Source organism: Sturnira hondurensis, unplaced genomic scaffold, assembly GCF_014824575.4.
Source record: "Sturnira hondurensis isolate 20B ecotype Veracruz unplaced genomic scaffold, ASM1482457v3 Scaffold0022908, whole genome shotgun sequence".
Lineage (NCBI taxonomy): Eukaryota > Metazoa > Chordata > Mammalia > Chiroptera > Phyllostomidae > Sturnira > Sturnira hondurensis.
This window is the reverse complement of record NW_028095539.1, coordinates 7,084,674-7,100,874: the sequence shown is the minus strand read 5'-3', so window position 1 is coordinate 7,100,874 and position 16,201 is coordinate 7,084,674. Positions and strand designations below refer to the sequence as shown.

At 54.1% G+C, this 16,201-nt stretch overlaps 1 protein-coding gene across 8 annotated transcripts in view; it reads left to right on the top strand.

Annotated features, from left to right (window-relative positions):
• SETX (senataxin) overlaps window positions 1–15,230 on the top strand; it is a 62,811-nt gene extending 47,581 nt beyond the window's left edge. For 7 of the 8 annotated variants that reach the window (XM_037036509.1, XM_037036507.1, XM_037036508.1 and 4 more), the window contains 8 exons: window positions 718–867; window positions 1,653–1,760; window positions 4,220–4,407; window positions 5,018–5,110; window positions 6,811–6,975; window positions 8,155–8,277; window positions 9,150–9,237; window positions 12,517–15,230. In XM_037036509.1, the coding sequence (XP_036892404.1) occupies window positions 718–867; window positions 1,653–1,760; window positions 4,220–4,407; window positions 5,018–5,110; window positions 6,811–6,975; window positions 8,155–8,277; window positions 9,150–9,237; window positions 12,517–13,251 (1,650 nt within the window). In that variant the 3' untranslated portion in view covers window positions 13,252–15,230. The remainder of the gene's footprint in view (window positions 1–717; window positions 868–1,652; window positions 1,761–4,219; window positions 4,408–5,017; window positions 5,111–6,810; window positions 6,976–8,154; window positions 8,278–9,149; window positions 9,238–12,516) is intronic. The other variant, XM_037036510.1, reaches the window with a different exon arrangement.
• The last annotated feature ends 971 nt before the right edge of the window (window positions 15,231–16,201 follow it).

Genomic DNA, 16,201 nt, shown 5'->3' with positions numbered 1-16,201 from the left:
CTGCTTAGAGCGCTAGTGTATGGCTTTGGACCCGGGCGGTGGGCAGTGGGAGGCGTCTGCCCCATGGCCCGGTCCCATCCACCGGCAGCCACACTTTCGGTCTGAGGCGGGCGCGCTGAGTCGCAGTCCCAGGGTCTCCGTCTGCATGGCAGTGTTGGCGCCCCAGATCCCCGCGTTCAGGGAGGGCTGGATGCTGCGGGGGGGGGGGCGGGGCTGTTTTCTACCTGGGAGGAGAGGGCCTGTCAGTTTTACAGGCCTTGGAGTTGGTGCTAGCCTTCTGAAAAGGAAGAAGATCCTTACATAAAAACAAACCGAAAAACACAGGCAAGCTTAGTTCCAACCTTGCTTTTACTCAGTCTCTTCACAACTTGGTAGAGTCAGTTACTCTCTGCTTAATTCCAGTACCTGTCCCCATGCATCTGTGGCTGTAAGGGTTGTCGTCGACTTCGACAAAATCAGACCCTGGGTAGATTTTTCTTGTTGTGCCTAAATCTGATTCTAAGCTTAGACTGCACTGCAAAGCAGTGCGTTTTTCTGGTGGTTTCTGGATTTCTTGAATGCTTCTGCTGTTTTTGTAGGTTGAGGTTTTCCCCTTGCATTTACTAAATATTATTCTGTTGCATAGTAAAGGTGGGTGTTTTATAGTAAAAATAGGCCTACTGTAGTCAAGAATTTGTGTACAACTGAGTAGTAACGAGCCTCTGCCTGTTGTTTCAGGTTCAAGGGCGCCCACAGAAAACCCAGAGCATCATCATCCTGGAGTCCCACGTCATCTGCTGCACCCTGAGCACGAGCGGCGGCCTGCTGCTCGAGTCTGCCTTCCGGGGCCAGGGTGGCGTCCCCTTCAGCTGTGTCATCGTCGACGAGGTCAGTCTGCAGTCACTGTCCAGCCTGGACAGTGCCGTGAGGGGTCGTAGACAAATGGACTGGGGAGATGTCTACACAGTGGCATTTGCCTCTGAATTTACCTGCCACGACACGTGTATTCGTTCATGTTGACATAGGCCAAGGACTCCGCACAGTCAAAACCACCCTTCCAGTGTTGGGTTTTACTCGTAAGGATGCCCAGTTGTTCCTCACAAAACCCCGTCCAAGGATGGTCTAAGCTTCTCCTCGAGGCATCTCAGCTTGCCTTTTGAAGCATTTTAAATGTGCCTTTGCACAGCTCGGAGCCACAGCACTATCCGGGTTCATTCATGAGCAGGCATGTAGTAGCGATAGGAGGCCCACGGTCCCGCAGTCACCCAGTGGGAGTCGGAGGAGGGTGTGAGGAAGGGCCGAAGGCCACGGCGTGCAGTGGCAGGAGCGCTCAGTCTTGCCATCAAAAGGCCTCCTGGGGACCATTCCAGTGGGTGGGGACACGCAGTGGCAGCCGAACGAGGACCGCAAACCTGGGGCATTCCGTCGCCTTCCAAGTCTCACTGGCACCTGAGTGGTGGCCGGCCTCAAAATGTGTGTTGTGGGCTTTTTAGTGAAGAGTGCTTACCTTGCTGTTTGCTTCTCTGCGAGAACCCTCGCTTCTAGCATTTGGCGCAGGACAGTGAGGCTCTTCTCTGAGCAGCTCGAGCGTTGGCGAGTCTGGCCGACGGCACACGGCCGACTGGAAAGCACAGGCCACTGAGACGAGTCTCCTTCCGTGCTTTGTTCCGCAGGCCGGGCAGGCTTGTGAGGTCGAGACCCTCACCCCGCTCATCCACCGCTGCAACAAGCTGATCCTCGTGGGGGACCCCAAGCAGCTCCCCCCGACGGTCATCTCCCTGGTGAGTTCCTTGCGTTCCAACTGTGTTAATGTGGAAGGGGCTGCTTTGGTGTTTTTCTGTTGGGGGTGGGGGCAGTCTTCGTTGGATCATTATCTCTTATTTGCAGGGGAAAGTGTTGGGAAGTCTGGGAAAAAGAATCACAGTTTGAGTCTTAATAGGTCACGTCTCTGAAAACGCCTCTTTGTGTGCACGCACGTGTCTGTGTGTGCGTGGCAGGAGCAGTGCCAGGACCGGGAGTGACCCCCAGGCCCCTTTTTTTCTGGGACAGGCCGTGTGCCGCTGCTTTAAGGCTCGTGTCTGACTTGTTTGTAGAACATAAACACCACAACAATAATGAAAGAAAAACTTTGTATTTAACTTATTTTTTTAAGTGTATCTCTGGAAATTTGGATTTTTTAAAAGATTTTATTTATTTTAGAGGGGAAGGAAAGGAGAGAGGGAGTGAAATATCAATGTATGGTTGCCTCTCATGCGCCCCCTGCTAGGAACTGGCCTGCAACCCAGGCATGTGCCCTGACTGGAAATCGAACCGCGATCCTTTGGTTTGCAGGCCCATGCTCAATCCACTGAGCTACACCAGCCAGGGCTGAAAGAAGAACTTTTAAAACCAAGGAAAAGAATTCCAGCCCTGGCTGGTGTAGCTCAGTGGATTGGACGCGGGCCTGCGAACCACACAATCGCGGTTCGATTCCCGGTCAGGGCACATGCCTGGGTTGCAGGCCAGTTCCCAGCGGGGGACTCGCGGGAGGTAGCCGTGCATTGGTATTTCTCTCCTTCTCTCCTTCCCTTCCCCTCTAAAGATAAATAAATAAAATATTTTTTTTAAAAAAGCCAGCCTACTGACTTGTATTTATATACGTGCGAATTTGAGGAAAACATTATAAACAGAAATTATCTTTAGAGTACGTTTCCAGTTTTAGAATTCGGTGCTCTGTGGTACAAGAAACTGTCTGTGGCCCTCGTGCCCTTGGGATGAGAAGGCGACAGTGAGCACCTGCCTCGTGGTCCGCCTCTTGTGTCTGCTGTCCCGGTGACACTGGTGCCTGGCAGTGCACGCCAGGCGGGGGGCGGTGGGGGTGTGGGGTCATCAGATCAGGGCCAGGCCGTGGCTCTGAAATGAGGCAGCACACGCCTCCGAGATGTACTGGTTGGACTCTGAAGGGCTGTGGGACGGAAGGGCTATTGATGGGCCTCAGCTCGCGGGTCCGCTTTAGTGATTGGTTAAAAACAGCAAAAATGAGAAAAATCTATTGGGGCTTCCTTCTCATTGCAAAAATAATGCAGGCTTATTGAGGAAAGTTCAGAAAATGAGGAAAGTTCAGAAAATAAGTACAAAGTTAATTTCTTCGACCTTTTTCCAGGGCGATAGCTGTGGATAGCTCTGAGTATTTGAACAAGCCTGCAGGGCGCTCGTGTGTTCACATGTCCCCTCCCTTAGTCTGTGCTCAGTGAGTGCCGGCCGCACTCAGGTGCCGGGGCGACAGCACAGAGAACAGGCTGCAGTCCCTGCCCTCCTGGAGCTCACGTCCCAGTGGGTGACAGACACAGGCGTGTGCCCTGGGTGCATGTCAGGCGTTTTTCAGGTGTGTGCTCATGCACGCGTGTGGAGGGCTCGGCTTCGTGACGGCCGGTGTCTCTGCAGTCAGCCAGACAGACCAGGAAGGCCCTTCCCCATGCTCTTGTAGGGGGCTCGGCTCTTTTTCCGGGAGTACCCGTGTTACCTCATGTAAGTCCTTTTTTCTCCCAGAGAGAAGAGCCAAAGTGAGATTTTGGCTAACTTGAATACATTTTTTTCAGGGGGTGTAAATGATGTTGTCAAATGTCTACTAATATTTACTTGGTATAGTTAAGATCACATATATAAATAATTTATTATTGAGATGTAAACCCCACCAGCTGTGGGTGGGACACCTGCAGCGCCAGCACCCACCCTCACTTGGGAGGGTCCCACCTTCGTTCTCTTCTCAGAGCACGTTTCCGCTTCCGGACCGCTCTAGGCCGTGCTCTCTGAGTCTCGGCAGGAGGCCAGTGTTGGGAGGTGCATCCCCAGGTGCAGCCCTGGTGACACCACAGCGTTCTCTTCCCGCGTCATGCAGGCGGCCTGCTTCCAGGCTGCGGGGATGCGAGCTCAGCTGGGAGCGGGGACAGAGCAGCTGGTCTGGCATCGCTGAGACAGGTGTTGGCATTAGTGCAGCCTCAGCTGTGGTCAGTAGGAAAGCCCCGCCCCTTCCATGCGCAGAGCGTGGGCTTTCTGAGGGAGAGGCGGGGCCTCAACCTCTGTGGCCAAGCTGCACGCTTTTCAAGGACCAGTGTCAGAAATGTCTTCCTTCTCTGACCCTCTGGTTGTCGGGCGTGGGCCCCGAACCTCGCCACGTGCAGGCTGGAGCTCAGTGATTGTCACTGCTCCCGTGGGGAGAGGACAGGCGGACCCTCAGTGATGGCTCCTTTCCTGCCAACAGAAAGCACAGGAGCATGGCTACGACCAGTCGATGATGGCCCGCTTCTGCAAGCTGCTGGAGGAGAACGTAGAGCACAATGTGAGCGGCAGGCTGCCGGTCCTGCAGCTGAACGTCCAGTACAGGATGCACCCCGACATCTGCCTCTTCCCCTCCAATTATGTGTACGGCAGGAGCCTGAAGACCCACAGGTGGGCCCCTCTTCCTCGTCAGCTGGTTTCATGCACAGGGCCAGCTGCTTAGAAAGAAGAGCCATCTTTTCTTCTACTGTGTGCTTAAGTCCTGTCGTAAAAAAGCATCGATCCAAAATTTAATAGTCTTCTCCGATTATAGAAGTCATGTTGATTACGGCAAGTGTAGACAAGCAAAAAAAGGAGGGCGGGAAACCAGCGGTGTTCACACCGCCCGGAAGTAGTCACTGGTGACATTTCGGTGTATCTTCTCTGGTCCTTGGCTGTGTGTGTCTTTTTCATTTTTTTTAGCTCAAAAAGAAAAAAAATCACAGCGTGCTCTATATAGTATTCAGAGGCTTGCTTTTTTTTTAACTTCCTGTGTTATGAGTAACTTTCCACTGTAATTGTTACGTTTTAATTACATTGCTCATTCTCTCAAGCACTAGAATAGAAATAAAATTTATTTTCCACCTTGCACCAAAGCACGTTCCAATAGAAGAAGGTCCTTCTGGTGCCCTTACTTCCCCAGCTGCCTCCTGTACGAGGAAAATGGTGCTAACAGTTAAGTGTTTTTCAGGTACCTGACCTGTGGGTACCTGTGCTCTGAACGGTGTCTGTCCCTTTGCAGAGTGACGGAGACCATTCGGTGCTCATCCGAGTGGCCGTTTCAGCCCTACCTCGTGTTCGATGTCGGAGACGGCTTGGAGAGGCGGGACAATGAGTACGTTTCCCTCTTTTCTCATTCCCTGGGGAGGTCCCAGAATTGCTGTGGTCTTTCTGGTCATTTTTACGTTCAAAACACTGTCCACACACACCCCTCTGTCTGATGGCAGTGCGGCTGGTTTTATTGAGCCAGGTTGTTACTGGTGTCTCTGGTTTAAAAGGCAAACCGTTGATACCCTTGTCCGTGGTTCAGCCCCTGGGTTCTGATGTGTGCAGTGGAGACTGTGTTGCCCCCCGTGTGGTGTAGGCACTGGAGCATGTCAGGGCCACGGCCATAGCTCTGAGTGGGCTCTTTCCTGTTCTGATGGGTGATTGCCAAGGCCATGGATGGCGCTGTTTGGGTTAAGTGTTATGAAGGAGCAGCGTAGACTCGGCCGGCATAGGGTGTGAGACCGAGGGTGGACAGGACTCAACATGTGTCGAGTTGTTGGGGGTCTGGGAGTGGCAGCAGAGGGGGTGGGGGCTGTTCTTTGGGAAACACCTGGAGGAGCTGGGGTCTGCCTTGGTGGGAACAGGTGTGGACGCCCCCGTGCACGATGACGCTGGAGGAAATGTGAACCCACCTGAGTCCTGAGAGCCACAGAGCAGGCCGCGCCCTCAGAGGATTGGACACTAGTCCCTAAAGATAGGGCAGTTGGAAATGCAGAGGCGCGGGTGGCCGGCGTTCATGCTGCCAGAGGGACTGTGGGACAGAGCAGAGGACTGAGAGCTGAGCTCCCTGAGCATTGTGGGGGTGGGAGGGCACAAGACGGGTGTTGACCTGAGAGGTGACTGAGCAGAACAGAAATGATAAGGACGGAAGAGAGCACTAGTGAGCTGGGTCATCCGCACAGGGAGTCTTGAACTTAGGATGGTGGTCACCAAAGGCTGTTGAAGTGAGACAAGGCAGCCTCGGGAACAGCAGTGACCATGCAGTGTCCCCCCACCATGCCTCTGCATGCCCTGTCCCCTGTGGGGTGACGAGTTGGGAGGGCAGAGGGAGGCCAGCAAGGAGGACAGTGAGGATAGGGCTGCTGCAGGAGTCTCTGTGGCTGGCTTACCCCTGCGTGTGTGGTGTGCGACTCGCACAGCCGTGTAGGCTGGGGCTCAGCTGGCGGGAGCATCGTCCTGTGCACCAAAGGGGTGTGGGCTCCATTCCCAGTCAGGGCATGTGCCTGGGTTGCATGTTCGATCCCCAGTTGGGGCACGTGCAGGAGGCAGCTGATCTGTCTGTCTCTCGCACAGATGTTTCTCTCTCTCCCTCCCTCTCCCCCCGTCTTTCTCTGTCTCTAAAATCAATAAAACATATCCTCGGGACAGGATGGAAAAAAAAGGTAACACATCTGAAGCACTTTTCTCAGCATATGGAAGATAGCAAATCTTTATTGTTTGTATCCTCTCTGTTATACTTTTGTTCTCACCACTGCTCTTCCTGTTTCAACAGCGGTTTACCCAGGTGTTAGGAAATTGGTGCCTATGCCTCCGTTGACTTAAAACTTTTCTCTCTCACAACTTTGTCTCACCAGACAGTTATCTTGTATTTGATCACACAACCTTAAGGGCCGCATAACCAGCCTTTTGCGTCCCCACTGAGTGTGAGTGGCGGTAAAAGCTGCCTTTCCTGTCACGGAGGCACAGTGGGACTTCAGGTAGTGGAGACGGTCAGGGACTGTCAGACTGCTGTCCGTTTCAACGCATTCCTTTGTCCATCTTATTTAGCTCTTACGTGAATGTTCAAGAAATAAAAGTGGTCATAGAATTGATTAAACTTCTTAAAGACAAAAGAAAGGACATTACTTTCCGGAACGTTGGCATCATAACCCATTACAAGGCTCAGAAGATAATGATTCAGAAGGAGTTGGACAAAGAATTTGAAGGAAAAGGGTGAGGCATCTTCATTTTTACAGATATTTTTAGTTTTTAAGCTGAGTTTGGAGGAAAGAGGGGCTGTAAGGGAAGGAAACGTGGGGAACAGTCTCAGATGGGGGTCGTGGTCTAGCCCAGGGCACAGGGTTGCAGGTGGGCACGCTCACAGCCCGGTGCACGGAGCCCCTGCCTGGAACGCCCACCACCCCCCGACACCTGGCGGTGCGACCGGCCTCAGAGCTCTCCGGGCTGCTCCCTCCCATTTAGTCCACAGCTTGTTCGCTCAGTCCCAGTTCTCGAGAGACGCAGGGAGTCCCATTGTCACCTAGAATGATTGATTTAACCCAGGGCTGTGCAGCCTTTGGGTGTCTCTGGGCCACATTGGAGGAAGAAGAGTTGTCTCGGGCCACGCAGTAAATACATTGTGATGCGTAACAAAAGTATTTCAGTATTTTAAGTAAATTTACAGTTTTGTGTTGGGCTGCCGGTGGCCCATGGGCTGCGGTTCAGACACCCTTCATTAACCTTTTTAGTGTCTTTACACATAGAGTGAAGATTACGTTTTTGTCATTTTTCTACCTCAATAAAATTAAAAAGTGTCGGAACTCCGAGTGAAGATTACGTTTTTGTCGTTTTTCTACCTCAATAAAATTAAAAAGTATTGGAACTCCATTGACTCAAGTTTCTTGACCGAGAAACACACGAACTACCAAAATTGGCTTTAGGAAAATAAAAGATTTGAACAGACCTTTAAAATGTAAAAAAGCAAAGTTAGTAATCAAGCACTTTGAACAGGCTTTGTAAATGGATAAACAAACTTTTTATTTGTGCACCTGGACAAATAGCCGTAAGGGAGAGGAAGCCGTGCCACCTGTGACAGTGCAGGTGCGCCTTGAAAACGTGCTGGGCGGGGGGGGGGCAGACATGAAGGCCACGTGGCATGTGGCTCCATGGAGACGAAGGGGGTTCGTGGTCGCCAGGGCCTGTGGGGAGGGGCAGTTGAGGCAGGGATTCTCTTCTGGGGGGTGGAGATGTGCCATCAGTGACAGTGGTTTCAAGCGCAGCGTGGTGACGGTACTTGAAAATGGCGAGTTTCGTGTTGTGTGAGCTGTGTTTCCGAAAGTACAGATACCACGGAAACGTTCCTGAAGAAGACTACTGCCGGAACATGTGTGTTTAATGCGTGTGTCTCTGCAGTGAATGTCTCTCTTTTGTGACTAGGCCGGCAGAGGTAGATACCGTGGACGCATTTCAGGGTCGTCAGAAAGACTGTATTATTGTTACGTGTGTCAGAGCGAACACTGTGCAAGGTTCAATTGGGTGAGTAACTGGTACTGATTTCTCCAGCTGTGAAATTAACCCACTGTTGGTTCTCCTTGCCCTGATAACTTGTATATGAGTCCACGACACGGTGTGAGTAATGAGAGTAAATGCATCATTGGATCGAGCATGTTGGCAGGGGCCTGTTCCTCCCCCACTCCGTGTGTTCTGCTTTGGCCGAGTTTGTTCACCTTAACCACTGTCAGCTTACTTCCAGAGGTGCCAAGGGGGCGCCATGGGTGTGTAGTGGGGACAGAAAACTCCCTTGAGTCTCACACGCTGAGGTTTTTCCCTCTCACAAGTGGTGGGGGAAATTTACAGGTTGTAAATGTGTTTAGTTGCTCTTCAAGAAAACCGTCACGTACTTCGTCTCTGCCCCGCCCGGAGGTGGACTGTGTGCACACGTGGAGGCCGCCTGTTTCGGGACCGTGTGACCAGACGTTCCATCTGCGCCGTGCGCCAGATCTGCTGCTTCTGACGCTCTTCTCTGTTGTTGCATTTGCTTGTGCACCAGTTCCACAGCGTTTTAGTGCTCTTGGGTACATTTAAACTTGGTGTAAGTCCCATATTTTAAAGACGTCTTTCAAGTTTACAAGTCATACTGTCAAAATCCCCAGTGTCTCATTCAAGTCAAAACAGGAAACCGACAGGTGCATCCATTTCAAGGAAGATACTGGGGGTTTTGTGCACTGTTTTTGGTGGGACTTGCTTCTGCGCCAGGTGCCCTGCGTTGGGAAGAGAAGTGAGAGAGCACTGTGACTTTAAAAGTCAAAGGAACCCACAGAAAACCCTCTAAAAACTGCCTGCATCTCGCCCACACTAAAACCACCAAGACACTGTAGAGAGAAGTAACTTTGTTTTCGATTGCCTAGGTTTCTGGCGAGTTTGCAGAGACTGAACGTCGCCATCACACGAGCCAAGTACAGCCTCTTCATCCTGGGCCACCTGCGGACCTTGATGGTAGGTGCGGTCTTGGAGACCAGGGGGCCCAGCATGGCCGTCATCACCGGTGGTGGGTTGGGGTTAGTTTTCGTTGCCTGTCAGTGTGGGAGTAGTGCAAGGGCCCACGGAGATGTGATGGAAGGGGCCTCTTCCCGCTGTGCGTCCTCCAGCAGCTGCTCCCTGGGGCTTGCATCGCAGAGGCCACTCGCCTGCCTCAGCCCAGGGCCCGGGGAGTCAGAGCCCTCTCAAGGTGGCCTGGTAAAAAAATTGCACGTACATTCTAGGGTTGTCAAGGTGAGTGTGCAGTGATCCAGCTACTCATTGTGGACCCGGTGCAGACGCTCCTCTCGGGAAGGCGATGGGGAGGTGGGGCAGCACTTGTTTGGTAGAGAGACGTGCAGTGTGATTGCTGGTATCACAACTGGCTAAAGCGTGTTTTGCTTCTTGTCTCATTAGGGGCAACAGCTTTCCGCTTTCCTAATTTCTCTGACAGTCGTGAGTTACCTTAGAGATTTCCCCGCGTTGGTCATTACCACCAGAGGGCGCTCAAAGGCAGTCGTTCACTTTCTTACTCCCTCTTGGGGTCTTCAGCTTCTGCTGTTTGTGTGTCCCTTTGAAATAATTTTTTAAGGCTGCGTACCTCCTGTTTTTAACTATGATTAAAGGCTTTGTTTCCAGTGTGTTATAAATATCGACAATTTACAATGAAGCTTTTAAAAATAAATCTAGTATGTCGCTCCTAAGTGCATGTCATGGCACAGAGGTCAGTGCCGTTCTTTCTGCTCTGTGACACTGAGTTTCCCTCACTCTCGTTGTGGGGGAGATCGAGTGGGGCTGTGCGTGATTAAAGACCTTTCTGTTAGTCTGCTGTTGTTTCTCTGCCACACAAATTTTTATATGAACTGAAGTTAGAAAAAATTTTTCATAACTGGGTAAACTGAAGGGTGCATGGAACGTCTCTGTGTTCTTTTTGCAAATTTCTGTGAATCTATAGTTATCCTGAAGTAAAAGGCTCTTTAAAAAATAATCTTTTTCTGTGACCTTAAGGATCTAAATGTTAAAAAGGATTTTCTGTCACTTGAATAATCTATTACGACGACTGTTTTTACGCAGTTGCATTTTGATGTTCAAACCTGAAGAGTCAGGCGGTACCAGAGCAATGTCTCTTAGTGGTGCCCCATTAAAAGAACTCTCGGGGGCACCCCGACTTGTGCCGTCCCCTTCGTTTGGCGCCCAGGAGTTTCTCATGCTGCACCCTGTGGTCAGATCAGGGTGGACGAGAAGCACAGAGCGGAAGGGCGGGGAAGCCCAGGAGGACGAAGGAAGTGATTCTTGTACAGGGTTCGTCCCTCCCCGCCCCTTAGAGAGTCTTGGCACACATTGGCCGACCACTGACCTATTGCTATGACGTTATCTTCACTCCCAGGTTACCATCTGGGTGTCCCAACCTCTGTTGTCTTGGGGGTGGCTTTGTTGTAGCTGTTCTTTAGTTGTGTCTCCCTTACAGAGATGACACCAGTGGTAGAGGCACTTGGTTTCTTCTGCGAAACCAAGACTAATGGCCTCTCTCAAACAGTTTTTGAGGTCTTCAGGTGGGATTAGACACCACGTGTGGGTGCGGGAGGCTTGGCTGCAGCGGCAGCAGGCCATCTGCCTCCGCCTGTGTCTCAGCCACGGGGAGGGTGGGGGGATGGAGCCCCTGAATCCAGTGCCACTCCCATGGGCCTGTTGGGGGCACGTGGGGTGCATGACTCCTCTGGAGCTCATCCCCGTGCCCCCATGGAGCCGCAGGACTGGCGTCATGGGTCTGGTCCGGGGAGCCGTTGGTTACGACGTGCAGCGTGACTCAGTGTGCCGCTGTTCAGCTGGGACATGTCACCTGGTTTTTGCTGAAAACTTGCGTTTTATATTTACTGAAGGAACTCTCTTACGCTTATTTAGGCAGATTTTTATCGTGTCACTTCGGCTGATACATAAAAAATACAAATAAAGTAAATAGGTTCAGATATTCTTAAAAGTCACCCACTTTCGGTGTCGATCACTCACCATCTCTGAGGTCAGGACACACATCCTTGCCCGTGCACACTGTCTGTGTGATCTGGGCGCTGTTAGCAGGTTGGCAGCTCGGCCTCCACGGTTTCCGGCTTCCAGCCCCGCCTTTGCTCCCCAGCGTCTCAGGCTGGGAAGGCTCTGCCTGGTCAGTGGGCGTCTGTGGATGGATTCGCAGGCGAGAGCTGGGACACGTTCCTCTTTGCACCTGCTTGTTGACTGTCAGTCCGGGGTCAGGGCGCTTGGCCCTGGGCCCTTCTCCTGGAGACTGCGCACAGTACTACTCCGGGCGGTGGCTCTGGCTTCAGGGTTGGGACAGTGGGACCTGGCGAGCACTCAGAATCAGTACATGAAACACGGCTGTTCGCAGAGAGGCCCAGTGACCTGCTCCCACCAAGGTGATGCCGTGTGCGCAGTGACCCTGCGCCCTCTGCCTCCTGGGCGGCGGTGAGAGGCTGCGGGCAGCCGGACTCCTCCCTCCGTCTCTCCTCAGCCTGTGTCTGCCTTTCTCCCTCGGGCCCCCTCTGTCCTCTCTCCACATACTGCTGAGGAAGCTGCTGTGGGAAAGAGAGGTGTGCAGGCGGGGAGGGGGCAGGTTCTCTCCTCAGACGCACTTTTAGAACCTCAGCTCCGCCAGAGCAGAGGCAGAGGGCGGCTTGCTGGCGAGTGGCCTTGGGGTAGGGCTTCAGCGAATGAAGGCACTGGGGCCTGGAGTTTGGGAGGCCTTTGGGAGTTGGGTGAAAGCTATGGGCCTTTTTCTAGACTAGCTGCAGGCACTCAAAAGCTGGGGCTTTCTGAAGCCAAAGCCTTCCTCTTCAGATGTCATCCGCCGAGAGACAGGCGGGGCTGGATCTGCAACACCCAGGGAACTTCCTGGGTGACGGGCACTCTCTCTGCGCTGTCCGGCACACGTGTTGCTGGTCACGCATGGTCGCTGAGCACGTGCAGTATGGCTGGTGCCACTGAATTCTTAATCGCATGTCACTTAATTAGGTGACACTGAAACAGCTCCGTGAGGTGGCTGTCCGGGGCTGCTGCTCCTTGCCCGTGACGACCTCTCTCTGCAGGCCTTTGCCGGGCCGGCGCCGGCTGGTGGCCCTCGGAGCCTTTCTAACCGGCGGTGGGTTCTGCAGAGTGTGGGGGGAGTCTGCTGCTTTCTCTGTTCAGAAACGGAGCTGGACCCTGTGCTTCCTGAGCACCTGAGTGTGTGTTCGGCTGTAACTCTCTCCCCCTTCTCTTGGTTTCAAGGACAATCAGCACTGGAACCACCTGATTCAGGACGCGCAGAGGCGTGGCGCCATCATCAAGACCTGCGACAGGAACTACAAGCGCGATGCGGCGAAGATCCTGAAGCTCAAGCCTGCACTGCAGCGGAGTCTGACCCACCCCCCGTCCCTGGCCCTGGAGGGCTTCAGCCTCCAGGGCGGCTCGCCCAGCAGCAGGCCAGACAGCGAGATCATCAGGGCTTTGTTCGCATCTTTCCTGTGCACCACGCCCCCTGACCCTAAGGACACTGCTGTTACTGTTGCTGCCAATGACCCTGAGAGGCCTCCTGTTAAGGACCAGCCACGGGACCCACGACTGCTTAAAAGGATGGGCTTGAGCTCCAAAGCCCAAGGGAAATGCCTGAGGGATCCAGAGCCCTTGAGCCCCCGGCACCAGGGAGCAACGCCTCCCTTGGGCGAGCCCGGCTTCCCTGTGAGCCCCCAGGTGCTGGGCAGCACCGTGGAGTGGTCCACGGCCACAGGGAGCATCCACAGACCGTACGTGCCATGTGAACCTCCTGCTGCCAGCACCGCTGCCACACCTCCAAGTGTGTACGACCAGGAGTGGGGGCACAGCCACCAGAGGGACGCCGGGGCTCTCGGGGACTGGGACCAGCAGATGCCCAGTCCTGTGAGCCACCACCCCAAGAGGAACTCTGGCCGGGACAGGAGGAGACCGGAGGAGGAGGACAGCAGTTCAAAGAAGAGAAAACTGTAGGAGAGCCAGGTGACGGACCTGGCTGGCCACAAGTACCGCCGGTTTCAGGTGACCGGCCACTAGGACTGGCCAGATAAGATAAGACTTGTTTTTCCTTAGAGGAGTGTTGTATGTGCTGCTGGAAACGTGGGGGGCACAGCCTGATTCTGGGCCTGCCGGTCGCCCTCGGCACCTTCCCGTCTGTTGCAACCCCCCCCAGAGGGCACATGAGTGCCAGTCGTGATGCCCCGGAGGCCACAGGCTTGGAACACTGGTCTCTGGTTCTCCCGTGAAAGGGTCAGGCCCGACTGAGCAAGTGCCGTAGAAGCTGAAACGTACATTTGTGTAGCAAACAGCAAAGTCCTTTTAAAATTCAATCTGTAGATCGCTTTTCTTCCCCCTGCTTAAAATGTTGATTTCTTTCACCAGAATCTACTTTATTTTAGAAGAAGAAAGAAAAGCAGGAGGAGGACAGGCCCTCTCAGCCCTTGTGAGGCAGGTCTCTGGCAGGTCAGGCCACGTCTTCCCAAGGGGTCCTGGTCACCAGGCCACCGGGGAACCGCAAGGGCAGGCTGGGCGCACTGTTTCGGGTGGGAACGGGACACCTGCTCTGAGAGAGGCTGGCAGAGGGTGCAGGTCCTCGGAGTTCAGACCAGGGTGAGAGTTGGTGTTTCCTGCGGCCTTTGGGAGCTCTGTTAACCGGCGAGAAGGTGTGGGGGCAGGGGCCTGGCCTTCTGTGACACAGAAGCGGCCGTCGTGAGTGGGTGTGAGACCTGGGTGGGGGAGGGGCACAAAGCACTCAGAGACTGCCTGGGAGCACTGCACGCACGTGAGAACGTGCAGTAGCCGCAGCTGGCAGGTGCTGGGGCTCGGTTCAGGGTGACGTGCTCCAGCCCACCAGCTAATGGGGGGGGGGGGGACAAGCCCTGGAGCTGAACAGCCTGTTTGAAACCACCTTTGTTGTCTGCTTTGTAAGCAGACGGGGCTCTGCACTACTCAGAAGTCTCTGCTGTAGTAGACCACTGGGAGCTCTTGAAAGAGTGTGTGGTTGCCAAAAAAAGTTCCAGCATTGCACGTTCCCGTGACTCGAGTCCCCTCACTGGTGTCCAGACGGCACTCCCGTCAGCGGGGAGCACACCCTCCCGGGCACTGGGGAGAGGCAGGCCTAGCCCAGCCGGAAAGGGAAGTGCAGGGTGGGGTTGGGGCCCCATGAGCTTCGTGCGCGTGCCCGGGCACGAGACCTCATTGTCACTTAAGTTTACTTTCTTGCAACCTTGGGAAACGCTCGGTTTCGCAGATTCCTGCAGCAGTGACCGCTGGGAACTAAAAACGCTGTGAGCTGGTGCCGGAGGCCAGGCCACGGTTGGAAGTGAGAACCGCAGGCCCGAGTAGTGTTACTGCCGGGAAAGCTTGGCACCGGTCCCCTGTGCACCATCCAGGTGGGGACCCACACGGCTCCTCCCCGCAGGACAAGCCTGCCTGGCCTTGCCCCGAAACCGGTCCTGTTCAGTTGCTAAGAGCATTTGCATAAAGCCTTTTCATGTGTGTCACGCGGCCTTTCCTTCCATGGCTGTCACTGACAGCAGTGTCGCTGCGGGCGGTCAGCTCACTGCAAGGCGAGAAAGGGCCCGTGCCTTCGTCCTGACCCGGGCGTGGTGAGGACGTGTCTCCTCTCACTGTCCATTCTTCCAACACCAGTGGGTTTCACTCTGCCTCTCCGGTGTAACTTGCCTTGGGTTGATTGTGCACAGTTCATGGTTCATGTAGTATCAGGAGCCAGTTTCGATAAGTACGTGTGAATAATCTGTAAAGGAGTTTTATAACCGAGATGCACTAAACTATTTTCTGAAGCTAGTTGTGCACATTATAATTTTTTGCTGTATCTTTAACTTTTCTATGCTCTGAATTCCTAGCAGGGATTTGGCAAACGCTCAATCTGTTGTCTTTGTTAAAACCTAAATTTTAAGAGAAAACTGCAGAATTAAAATGTGGAAACACGACTGACGTGGCTTGGGAGTTCTGTGTCACTAATCCAAGGGACGGCGTACTTCCCAGGTGACCCACCGGACTTGCCACTGGACTCGTTTTGTTCTGGCTTGCTGTCCAGCCTCCTGCCCCACCTCTCGCTGCCCAGCTCACTCTGGAGTCTTGTTTGGAAGGAACCGAGGGGTACGGACCGGCCAGCCTGCAATGGTGGTGCGCCAGACACTGAAGTTTGGTCCGCCAGGAATGCACACTCGCTCCCCAGAGTTAGGCCGAGATTGGGGGTGGGGGCAAGTGAACCCGTGGAAAGAGCTGCTGGGGCACCCCCGACGGGGGCGGGGTGTAGATGTCCCAGTCCAGGCTGGCTGCCGATGGCTGCAGACTGGAATGCGTTTTAGAAAAGGGGTGACGTCAAGGAGGGCAGATGCGCTCAGCCGCGGTGGCACTGTCCCCAGGGCAAGGGGGCAGAGCCTCACCCAGCCACTGGCTCGTTCCAGCAGGTTGCACAGATTGCCTGGGAGGGGAAGTGACTTTGGGGAGATACAGGGCACAGTGAACACACCCTGACCTTCTGAGAGATGCGCGCCCTGCAGTGGCCTGATGCTCAGGAGCACCTCCCAGCTGGAGCGGTGATTTTTGACACCCCCCCCCCGCCACCCCCGCTCATTGATTGAGGAATAAATAGTCCAAGGAGGAAGCCGAAGTTGAGCTTCAGCTTGAGGGGAACACGGTGGCGTGCGGCTCCGCGAGGCAGTCGTTGTGCTCCCGGAACCCCTTTGTCACCCTTCAAGGACTGAGTGACTGTCACTGTTTTGCAGAGGGCGCAGGCCAAGGTAACCGGCACAAGTGGTACCCCCGGCGCAGCAGGCAGCAGCCCAGTGTGCTGGCGTCCTCGCAGCCCAAGCCTCAGTCCTGCGGACAGCTGCCCGTTCCCAAGCAGCATTGCTGCAGAGAGGCGCTTGATGGCATTGTCCCCCCTGGGCTGCTC